A 12,705-nucleotide genomic window follows, 5' to 3' on the forward strand; every position below is an offset into this window, starting at 1 on the left:
ATTTATATGTTTGTTGGCTAAAAGAAATTAGTCATTTAGTTGACAACTATATGAAAATAAAGTTATATTTCATTTTCTTTTGGTGCAAATCGGTCAAAAGTCAAGAGATGTGCATACTAAATTTTGCTTAAAAAGTCACTGACATGCTTTACAATGAACACATATTTAAATAGGATAAAATAGAAAAATACATTTATTGAGTTGATATTATAAGAGTAAATTTTTATGAGATAATAAACGTACGTTGATTGTAATTATCATAGGCATTTACATATTGAAATATAAAGTGATAATTGAGCCTAGAGCTTCAAATTGAATGTGTCGCTCAATGAGAAAAGAGAGAGAGATGGGGTCATTTTGATCAAAATCTAAATATTTTAAAGATACTTATATTTATAATAATATTATTTTAAATTATTATCATAAAATTTCATTATATTGCTCTAAAAAAATAAATATGCTTAAATTTTAGTAAATTATACTGAAACTAAAAAAAAGGAAAGCAGGGAAAAGAATATTAATTAATCTATATCCAAGACATCCCATTATATCCTTGTAATATCAATTACATGAATTTCCTTATATGCAATAGAACTCAGACAAACCAAAACCTCAAGGAAAGTTCTTCAAAAGAATATTGATTGAGAAAAAGAATACATTCTAACACAGTTACATATATGTAGTAATTACACAGTTGGTTGCACTTCTCCTGGGTTATGCTATCCCTTTACCATGATATGTTAATATATCTTTATATCATTGATATCAAAAGAAAAATGAATTGAAAGAAATCAAAATCTGCTAGAAGAACCTGGACATCCCAACTCTCCTGGTCTTGAGTGTCTGATCATATACACTGACAATTTAACAGCCTCAACAAACATATTAGGCAAGGCACTGGTTGGCAGAAATTTATACCAATCTGGAGATGAGGTATCAGATGGAAATTCAAGGTTCTTCTGCAAAAATCTTGAATATGAAATCGCGAAAGCGCCTTGAATATTGCTTAGGATCAACAGCTGAAATTGAAGTTGGATCATACTGAATGGACTTGTAAGCATGCTCCAACTTCTTGCTTATATCATAGTCTTGAAGAATGTCTATGATACCAAAAAACATTATCACATCATAATACTCTCCTGTTGGCTCCCCTACAAGCTGAAACTCGAAATGGTTTCTTCTCAAAGTTCTTTCTACTCTTGCTGGCATGTTTACTCCCAATCTGATCCGAGCCCACCTGCATTTCTCAATATGCAGAGTTAATATCAAAAAAACCAGACATCTATCCTCAGTGTATGAGCTTTCAAACTGTTCCTTTGCTGGAGATTTCTTTTTTTTTTTTTTCCATTTAATGGCAGGGTAAGTTTTACCTGGCAGGGTCAAGAAGAAGTTGATCCATATCTGCTCTAGACAGGCGAGGACCTGAATCACTCTCAGGTTCACCTACAGAGAGAAAACATAAATGTTTCTTGCTTGTAGAGAAAAATACAGAGCTCTGATAGAAAAATAAATGCAAGATAATAACCTCCAGAAGTAATTCGAGATGCAGAGGGAATCAGATCTCCACTAGGTGATACTTCTCTAAAGTGAAGACCCACCAGCAAACTGTAGTCCATAATCCTTTCCTGCTCCAGAAACTCGCAATCCCTATCTACTTGCCTGTAAGAAATAATTAAGTACAACCAACAGGTATAATGAAGAAAGAAACTAAGGGAAAATTATAACTGAATCCATGCTTGGTTTCCAACGAATCAGGTGAAACTATATGCACCTGCAGAACTCTTGGAACCATGCTTTTTGCAATCTGAATATGAAATTTAAATCCAAGTCTTTAAGGATGGTTGTTGATTCGATCTCTGATTCTGGTTTTTCTGTTGTGCGGCCAAGGGAAGAACCTTTCAAGTCGAAACGCCTATGGATGGTGTATTCAGAACAGAAAAGATTTCCCATAATGATGAATCGTACCTGTAATTTAATATATGCTTATGAATGATAATTGGACGTGAAGATCTAGATTGAACAAAATGATCCTGACTATATTGCTTGGGAAATTTAAGAAATGTCTCAATATAATAAGAAAGTTTTAGCTATATATTGGACAGCATTCAAATGGCAATGCTAATGAATACACCTTCTTCTGGGCAGGCCCAGTTAACTTCACACAATGCAGACCGAAAAATTTGGTAACTAGAGTGTTCTCAAAGGCCCTAACATGGTTGTAATAGGCAGCGAGCATCCTTATAAGCACCTGAACCATGAAAAAATTACAGGATGAACATGACAGGAAATAGGCAGGATTGAATTTTTTTTTTGTCTACAAGCAGAGAAATATATAACTTACTTTTACTTCTGCTTTCTTCATTGTCTTGATCATATATCGATCATCATTTGTCAAGTAAAAAAAGCTACCACTTTTTCCAGGAGAGGAAAGTTCGCGAAGTGCATCATTCCCACATATAGATAACATGTAATCAGCTGGATCCACCTTGAATAGCTTCCTCAGAGTCCTGAAGATTATGATTTGTGCTTCCGCCTTAGTTTTTGTGCATAGTTGCGTTTACACATTAAAAGACTTGAGACCGAAAACTGATAGTCAAGTCTTGCAATGATATTTTTAGTGATATTAAAACTAGGATAATTATTACCTACATTGAATATACAAATATGAGAGTGACACGTATATATAAGCATTTTATATTTTAAAATTAGACGAAAGACATAAAATTATTTAAAATTAATAACTACATATCAATATATCGGTTAAGTATATAGTTGCACGGTATACTAGCTAAAAGTTTTCCTTAAAATAATTCTTGGGTTCCTCGTAAAGCTTAAATATTTAGGTGCATGATTTTCTTTGTTAACATGATGTCAGAGCTTTTTTTACCAAAAAAGTCCAGAAGTACATATGACGAATTAGAATAGTCAATGGCAATATTCATGCATAGTTGTATAGTCAAATGTCTGACCTGAAAACCAATGGGCAGTAATCCTTCCATTTAAATTCAGAAGATTGATGAGGAGGAGTATACTTAGTGCCTTCTGGAGGAAATCTTGTCCATACTTTCTCCTTTGGATCAAAAGCTGAAGCCTTCAAATCAAGGGATGCAGTTGGAGCTGGTCTTCCAACAGAATGCCTGATAAATTATGCCATATACCAGTAATTAATTAGAGAAAAAGAAAATGTTAAAGAACATTTGGAGTTAGCAGTTTTCCAGTTAAAGAGTTATTTTTCCTAGTAAAATTTCATATGGCACAAGACTGGCAAATTATTTATATAGTGTTTTCTCAAAATTAAGTAATAAGCATTCCAAAATATATCTTAAAAAATGCCAACAAAATGTCCATAATTGAATCAAGGAGAATTCATCCAAGAAAATATTAGAATAAGAAGGATACAGCCAAAGTAGAACAGAAGGGAAAACAAAAAATAGAAGGCATAAAATACCTGATTCCTAGCTGCAGATTGAGCATGAGTTCATAATTCTTATGCTCTCTGCATATTGTATCTCCTTGTCTCTTAACAATTTTTGGTACTTTCATTGGAAGACATCTTGGAAACCCATCCTCACCATTTAGACCTAACAAATCAGCTTCCAAAGGTTTCCCATCAGCACCATCATCATCTCCACTATCCCATATGTGCATCCTGTCAAATGCCCTCTCAATCCCAACACTTACCCTTCCATCAACAGACATCCTTCTAGGCTTCTCAGCGCCTGCGCCTTTCGATGAATTCCAAACAGCAAGCCTCTTCTGTGATGGTAGGATTGTGACCTTCTCACCAGGACAAATATGACATTCACATAAATCAACCTTATACACATCTTGAGGATCCCATTCAAAGTTTCCTTCAAGAGATGATCCTGAAGGATAATAAGTCCCATTTTGTTCACTGGGATCTCTGCTCCAATTCCCTACATAAAAACTCCCATCAGGCCATTTGAATGTTCCATTCCCTTTGGGTACACAATCTTCCCAATTTCCATCATACCTATTTCCACTGCCCCACACAAATGTTCCTTTACCGCACATCATTCCATTCTTCCATTCACCAATGTAATGGTTCCCATTTGTCCATTGATATCTTCCGTGTCCTTCCTGCAAACCGCGGCGCCATTCGCCATCATACAGATCTCCATTAGCAAAGCTCTTGGTTCCATGACCGTGCTTCAAGTTCATAACCCAATGTCCTTTATACGTATCACCGCTCGGTCCTGTATACACGCCAGTCCCATCCATATATCCACTTTTGAATTCTCCTTCATAAGTGGCACCAGAAGGCCAGCTAAATTTTCCCCTTCCCATAGTTTTCCCTCTATTCCATTCTCCTACATACATGCACCCGTCTGTCCATAGATATTTCCCTTGTCCGCAAGGGAAATTATCGTACCACTGGCCTGTATAATAATCCCCATTTGGCAAGATTTTTTCTGCATGGTAAGGTTCCAGCTGAACACTTCCATTGTTGTCATGATCATCTTCATTTTCATCATCTGCATGTGCTACAGAGATCGTGCCAAAGATGCTATTTGCGCGTTTCTTGGCTGCCTGAGTCTTCCTTATTGTGGCTTCCCATGCCTTTATAACTCCACTTTGTTCTTTGCTCATCTTCTTTTTCTTCCTCGCTAATAAGTCTCGTGCACTGCCACACCCTTAATCTTTCCTTTCACCGTTTCTTTCTCATTCACATGCTTCTATAGGTTAAATTTATTTTATTTTTTTGGTTTATAATTGGATTTGGAAAGTTTTTCTGAGATCATTCATGAACAAATTAAAATGTGTTTAAGAAACCCCAAAAAAATATTATCAAATTGTTTTTCTCTCTCTTTCTTTTTTTTTTCTTTTTTACTGTGAAGGGAGCGAAAAGAGCGATTGATCCAAAGAGTGCCTTTTTCTTCTCCTACCAGAACAAACGTTCATGTGTCTTAGTCAAATCTGTGCCCTGTACTTTCTTTGTTTTTTTTTTTCTTTTAGTTATTTGGAGGATTTTCTAGTTTCACTGTGCCTACACTTTATTTTCACAAAACTATTGGTGTAAATGAAACATTTGGCTTAAGATAAGCAAGGCAACAAGAATAGCCTATATATATATATATATATTGTTTTCCACATCTAAATTTAAATGACACCTCAGCTATTAGCCCAGTAATTATGAGATTATTTTAAAAATATGAAAATTCTTGTAAATATTTAATATATCTCCAAATATTAAATTTATAAATCATAATTGATTATTATTTATTAATTTTAAATAATAAAATATTAAAACGTAAAATATTAATAATATTTATAATACTCCTGACTCTCCTATTTATTGTAGTCTATATATTAAGTCTAGATAAAAAAATTTCGAATAACTTTTGCTAAGGGGACATATCATAGTAAATTCATGTTTTCTAATGTGAAAACGATGTAGTTTTAATACAATAATACATACTTGAGCTAGAAAATTCTAATACAATAGGATGCACTTAGTTCAGCTTGGAAACCTAGCTAACTACAATTTAACAATACAAAAAGTAAGTTGGTTGTTTACCAAGTTGATACCATTTGATGCATCAAGATGGTTAATCTTACAATATATGTATATTTTTAAATTAAGTAAGATTGTAAGTTTAAATTCTTTAGCTTATTTATTATTTTAAAAAAATTAACTTCATTGATTTCCATAAAGCTTAGATATGAAAGGATCTTGCGGCCCATATATGATATTTCTCGGTGCTGAAGGTAAGTCTTTTATCATAGTTTATATGATTTTTTATGTACATTTATTTAAAATTAATTTAATTAATTTAAAGAGTAAAGAAAATAAGTTTTAGAAAAAATAAAAAAGAAAAATATGTCTCACTGCCACGTGTGACTGTGAAGCCATGATATTGGAGAGAGAGACTTATCCATCTCCTATAACCTCTAAACATCCTGAGAATTGGAGGGACAGGAGAGATCAAGGGGCCTTAATTATACTATTCATAGGTTCTTATACAAATTTAGCTTTTAATCCTCACCCCCCATTTTTCTTTACATATCTCTCATCTTATCTAAACATTTCTTTTATTAGCTTTTATATTATCTAAATTATTTAAATAACTACCCCTTTTAATTAATTTTTTTAAATTTTATTATTAGGATAGGAAAATGGAGAAACTTTTAGCGAACTTTATAGAGCTCTTTCATTAGGTCAAAATTTAGTGATTAAAATTGAATTTCTTTGAATTAAGAAAACCGATGAGATATGAATTATTTCGAAAAATATGAAAACTGAAAACTAGTATTATCTTCTTAGTAAATATTAAAGCTGAGGTATGCCCTTGTATCAAAACAATGTTTCATATAATTACATTTTTAAATAAAATGTTTATGGAATTTCTTTGCAAATAAATTTAATTGGACAAAATTCTAGTCCTAAAACTTGTAATTATTTTTCTTTGAAAAAGAAATATATAGTTTGAAGTGATCCACTTCTTACATTTTTTTTAAATTTAAATTCTCATTTAACTCTTATCAATTTACATAAGAAACAAACTCTTTCAAGTAAATAATCTTAATATATACAGGAAGCAAACAATTAGGAACTGCTTGGCAAAATTACATATATTTCATATCTTATTTAGCTTGGCAAGAAGGTAGACTGTGGCAGAGGTGACAGTAGGAATAAGGACATCATTAGGAACTGCTTTTGGAGCTACCCTTTGCTTGATAAAGAAGGCAGCTGCTGGAACTCCGAAGAGGAAAAGAAAAATGTCTTTTGATCCAAAACCTGTAAACCCTGTGTGAATTATCACTTCTTGGAGGATTTTCTGAAACTCTTCCTTTGTCAGGTGTTTACCTTTATCTTTGTAGTGAATCTGTAAATTACATATTATTCTTCTTAATCAGCACCTTCCTCAACACTCTTTTAATTAAGTGACAGCCCTAAAACTAAATTTTTCAGCTTTGATATGATATTGCAATTTTGGGAGTCACCATTGCCTACAATTACATAGAGAGGCTAAAATTTTTTCAGCTTTGATATTAATATTAATTTATAAAATTTTAAAAGATAATAGTAAACTAACTGTTTTTAAATTACTTTAATTTTTTAAAAATTTAAAAATTTTATTAATATTAATAATATAAAAATTATTTTAAGAATTATTTATTACTTAATTTTAATATTATATAAATTAATATCAATATAACTGATATTATTATTTTTTAAATTAAAAATTTATTATTAATCAAAAAATTAATTTATTATCGAATATGATATTAAAATTTAACTTAAAATATTATTTTTTAGAATTAGAATTATTATCTAACTACAAAATAAGTAGTATTAAAATATAATTAATATGCTACTTTTTAAAATAGAATTAGTATCATTATATAATTAGAAAATTATTTATTAGTTAATATAATATTAAAATATAATTAATATGTTATTTCTTAATATTAAAGTGAGTGTTTAATTAGGAATGTAACTTATAAAATAATAAATTAATAAAAAAACTATAAAATTACACATAAGTTTGAATCTCATATGTCAAAAGTAAATACACATGTCAAAACAAAAATCTTATATGTCAAAAATTAAGCATATATGTCAAAAAATTTAAATTTTAAAAATTAATATATACTAGTCGATTACCCATGCGTTGCACGACCATTATTATTATTTCAATTATAAAAAATAAATTGATAAATATAATTTAATAAGATTTTTCATATTTAACATTAATTTATAATATTTTAAAAAAATAGCAAACTAACTATTTTTAAATGTTCTTTTAACTTTTTAAAATTTTTAAATTTTATTAGTGCAACAATATAAAAATTATCTTAAAATATTTATTAATTAATTTTAATATTATTAAATTAATACTATCAAATATTTTTTAAAAGTAAAAATTATTATATAATTAAAAATTAATTTATAATTAAATATAATATTAAAAATATAAGTTAAGATGTTATTTTTTAGAATTAGAATTATTATCTAATTAGAAAACTAATTTATTGGTTAATATAATACTAAGATATAATTAATATGCTATCTTTTAAGATATTAATATCATTATCTTATTAGAAACTATTTATTAGTTAATATAATATTAAAATATAATTAATATGTTATTTTTTAGAATTAGAGTCAGTATTTAATTAGAAATGTAATTTATTAATCATAAATTAATAGAAAAAATTTATAAAATTATAAATAAGCTTGAATTTAATGTCTCAAAAATAAGTATGTATATCAAAATAAATAAGTATACATGTCAAAATAAAAAATTTATGTGTCAAAAATTGGGCATATATATAAAAAAGATTTTAGGTTTCAAAGATTAATATATATAAATAAATATGTAAAATTGAAGATATATAAATTTATTATTCCTAAAAATAGTAATAATGATGTATAATATCCTGAGAAACATATAACCATCTAAGTTTAGATTTCGAAAATAAAAATAAAAATCTAAAATAACTGAAAAATGATATGAATAAACATGATGATTGACATAGCATCAAATGGCTGACCATAAAAATGTATTGGGCATGCCATTAGTTGAAAATATTCACAACACTGAGATAATGTTCCATTAAAATCGGAGGTTTATTTTAGGTAAAACTATAGATGAGCCCTTATTTCGTAAAGTATAATTAAATGTTCAATCTTTGTTTTTGTTATATTTAAATCCTAAATATTTTTAAAATAATTAATTAAATTTAAAATCTATCCTAAAATTTATCTAGACTATTAAATAAAGATATATGTGACAGAATATTAAAATATTAAAAAAATAAATTTCAAATGTCTGTTAAATTAAATTAAAATGAATCAATTATGGATCCACACTTTTTTGTTCTAATTTTTGCTCTATGAAAGATTAACCCCATAATAGATAGAGAGTTACCCATCCAGCTAAGCCTGAATTTAATCTAAAATAATATTTTCGCTTCATTTTAAAATATATAGAATTTAAGTGAGACAAAATGAATAATATATTTTGAAATAAAAATAAAACTACATACTATATATATATATATATATGCGTGTTATTTTATTTTATTATTTAGATTTAATGAAATTTAAATGAATATGAGAAAAAATTCAATTGGAAAATTTCTTTAAAAAAAAAACATTGAAGAGAATTGAATCAAAAGCAATATGTAACCCTTCCAAACATGAAAAATGACACAATAAAATTAAATTCTTGTGGTTTTTAGGGCATTCCTAATTGAAAAGAAAGAAAATGAAGTAACCATAAAAGAGTGATAGCAAAGGGATTATAGCAAATACCAATCGAAGCAATCAATTAAATTTAGGGCACCACCTGAGATCAATAAGCTAATTATTTATTTATCTAATCTCTTTTCCTTTTTGGGATGTCTAAGGCCATTGGGTTCTTTAAAAAAACCGGAGCAAACACATACTTGATACACTTCCTTGAGTTTCTCAGCATCTGGGGTTCGGAATTGTGTGCTTTTAATCTTCTTGTTGATCTCACTGTCAATTAAATAATTACACATTGATCTTCAATTATAAAGGGTAAAGGGTTACATTATAAATTGCATGTGCTCTTACTCAACAGTTTGGCAAACTGCTCTGTAGAAATCAGCCAATTCCCAGACTTCAGTATCTACAAAAAACTTGTCATAGCATTCTCCTATTGTACACCCTATCTCCTTTTCCTTGTTCTGCCTGTTTTCTGCGTGCATTCATATCTTTATTTTACAATTTTATATTCTAAATTCTTTTTTTTTTTAAAATAACGGCAGTAATATCACATGTCTATTTTATCTTTTTATTTATAAATGGGGAAGAAAAACTCGTGTTTAATGCCTTAATTAAATAGAGACATATATCTATTATCAGACTAAGCATGTATAAGTATATTATATTCTTACTTTTTGACATTAAATTATGCATGTATATCGAGATATATACAACAAACATTATCATATATATTCTGATAAAAAAAATTGATACATTATATTTCATGAATCATTAGAGGAAGTATCTAAATTGAAATAGAATGATTAAAATGAGATAAACTAAGTGATTATTATTACCCCTCTCATTAATGAGGTAGAATTACACATGTTAGACGCATTGAACAATAATACAAGAGCAAGAACATATATTACCTCGAGACAATTTCATCAATGACTGGCCCATGTCGACCTCTGCCCTTTAGCCAAATCAATAATGAGAAAGAAGATAAGATTTGGGTGGTTTTTGAGGGATAAAAGAAGCTTTGTATATATATATATATATATACACACACACACAATTTTATATGACTCAAAAGGCAGTGAGACTTGTAAGGTAGGTAAGAATATATTGCCTTCTTTCTTCCGAAACAAAACAGCAAAAGATCTTTTTATTTTTTATTTGAATGATTAAGTAAATGTAAAGCAAAAATATTCATTAGAACATATGCATGAGGTTTGATTTGAATATTAATACTTGGATTTCAAGATTAATTTGAACTATTACTTCTAATTGTATAACTGTTTTAAGCAAAATGCACGTTTCAACTCTTAAACATTTTTTATTTTATTTCATTTGTATTCTTATTTTTATTTGTATTTGCGACTTAATGGTTTTTAATTAAAATAAAAATACAAATACAAAGAATTAATAGAACAAATAAAAATCTTATGATATATGTATAAAAAGTTCTTAATAAAATTAAAAATAAAAATAAAAAAACTTAATAAAATAAATTAAAATTTCAGTAATTCAATAAAATAAAAGTTTATAAACTTCACAATGGGTTTTGCTTTTTTTTTTTTTAAAAAAAAAAGGTCAAACTAAAATGTTTATTTGAAGCATTTCAAATTTGTGAGAAAAATAAATTATTTGTGTTTAAATCTCTCTTCGATATTTGTTCGATTTATTATATTATTTGCTCCTCATATGCTTTTAAGTTTTAACACTTTGGTGATGTTTAACTTTATAAACTGTTTCTTGCTCCAAGTACCAATTCTGTCCTTTCTATCTCATAATCTGAGTGAGGATAGCGGGACAACACTCGGGTAATAATTGCAGTGATCCAGGGTATGTTTCGTGTCCCCCACTTACATCTTTGGTAAATTAAATGTAACTAGTTGGAGGTAACCAGAACTTTATCCTATATTCTCAATTGATATTCATATTTTAATTTTTTTTATATTAAAATTTAAATTTTTATTACAGATCATGGTACTCATTAAAAATTCGTTTAATTTTTGATGACGTGAAGGGCGAAACTCCATATCAGCATTTTACTCATCGTTTACGCCATGCTTGACTTTTCAATAAATTGCTTTACTGATACTAAAATTTTGCTATTTCTATTCAAATAGTATCAATTCTTTAATTTATTTCTTTTTAATAGAACATTCATCGATGATTTATGAGCTCAAATGTCAGCCGTGTGGGAGGTGATTTGTGTTACTGACTAAACAACTTACCTGAATTTGATGATTCTTGAGCTCTCTGTCAATGTCGGCCGTCTGCAGATGGGAGGTGATTTGTGTTACTGAATATGCATGTTTGTTAATTGCTATAGGTGTTAATAAATAATTTATTAGATGCAAAATTATATAGCATTTTCAGTGGAGCTGTGTACTCATTATGCATTAAACAAGATTTTATGAGAAAAATAATTATTTTCATCATCTCTTGCAATTTTCCTGAGACCGAGAATCTAACTAACTAAGCTTATATATATGTGTGCGAATTTCTCAAAATTTAATTGTCCTTAACCTTTTCATATTTTTTAATTTAATTTTTTTAGTTGACACTATGCAGCAGACGACAATAAGCATTTACATATAAAGTTTGTGTGTGAATTAAACTCAAATTATCTCAGGCATGGCTGAGTAGTCTAATTTTTGTTAGCATCAGCCAAGAAAGAAAGAATAAGTATGGCTGATGTGATATTTTGTGGTGGGGGTCATAAAAGAAGTCAAAAAAATTGTGAGGTCAGCTTTAGCTTTGTGAGGTTTGACATAATTTTTGTTTACATTCTCTAATTTTTTAAAAAAAATTATTTTTATTTTTTATATATCGTTCCTTGTGATAATTTTTTCATTAGTAATAATAAATTTTAAATTGGTAATGCAGGAGTGTCATATTTTACCAAAAATATATTTTTACTTTTATATAAATCTATATTAAATTAAAATTTATTTTAAAATGAAATAAAAATATTTTCACTTAAACTAGGAAAAAAATACAAAATTTTATTTTTTTCTATCCAAAAAATTAAAATTTTATATTTAAGAAAAAATAATAAAAATGTAGAATTGAGCAAAATTTATAGCCCTTTCTAATAATTTCACATAATACTAACACCTAAATAAACCTCATTTAACATAAGGGATGGAGGTACATATTATTAAAAGAAAGATGTAAGTGCATATTATGCCAAATGTTATCCTCGAAGTTTTCAAGTCAAAATTTTTATAAGTCGATAATGAAACATTTTAGTTGATGGAATGCTCTTGAATAAATAATGCATGTCAAATCTATGGAAACCGTTTTAAGTATCACCCTAAAGCTCTAGGACTAAAAAAGAGACCACTTTTTTACAAAGCTGGCAGGCTAAGCTCGTGCAAGCTCAGGCTAAACCTATATAAACCCCCTCCACTTTCATTTTCAAGATACATTGTACATATATAAACCTCGTACTCTCTCTCTCTCTCTCTCTCTCTCTAATCCCCTCACCTCTC

General features: G+C 28.5%; 2 protein-coding genes across 2 annotated transcripts; both read right to left on the reverse strand.

The window, feature by feature from the left end:
• Positions 1-530: 530 nt before the first annotated feature.
• Positions 531-5,118, reverse strand: LOC8270491 (phosphatidylinositol 4-phosphate 5-kinase 4). Its single transcript, XM_002526870.4, has 8 exons — positions 3,449-5,118; positions 2,970-3,137; positions 2,342-2,507; positions 2,132-2,248; positions 1,772-1,965; positions 1,526-1,659; positions 1,371-1,443; positions 531-1,237 (listed from the first exon to the last, which is right to left on the reverse strand). Exons 1-8 carry the CDS (start codon positions 4,609-4,611, stop codon positions 949-951), a joined length of 2,304 nt encoding a protein of 767 aa, XP_002526916.1. The 5' UTR covers positions 4,612-5,118; the 3' UTR covers positions 531-948.
• A 1,308-nt stretch (positions 5,119-6,426) lies between these two features.
• Positions 6,427-10,267, reverse strand: LOC8270492. Its single transcript, XM_002526871.3, has 4 exons — positions 10,132-10,267; positions 9,569-9,692; positions 9,418-9,490; positions 6,427-6,848 (listed from the first exon to the last, which is right to left on the reverse strand). The coding sequence occupies exons 1-4, from the start codon at positions 10,160-10,162 to the stop codon at positions 6,600-6,602; spliced, it is 477 nt and encodes a 158-aa protein (XP_002526917.2). The 5' UTR covers positions 10,163-10,267; the 3' UTR covers positions 6,427-6,599.
• Positions 10,268-12,705: the final 2,438 nt, after the last annotated feature.

Source organism: Ricinus communis, chromosome 10 (assembly GCF_019578655.1).
Source record: "Ricinus communis isolate WT05 ecotype wild-type chromosome 10, ASM1957865v1, whole genome shotgun sequence".
Taxonomy (NCBI): Eukaryota; Viridiplantae; Streptophyta; class Magnoliopsida; order Malpighiales; family Euphorbiaceae; genus Ricinus; species Ricinus communis.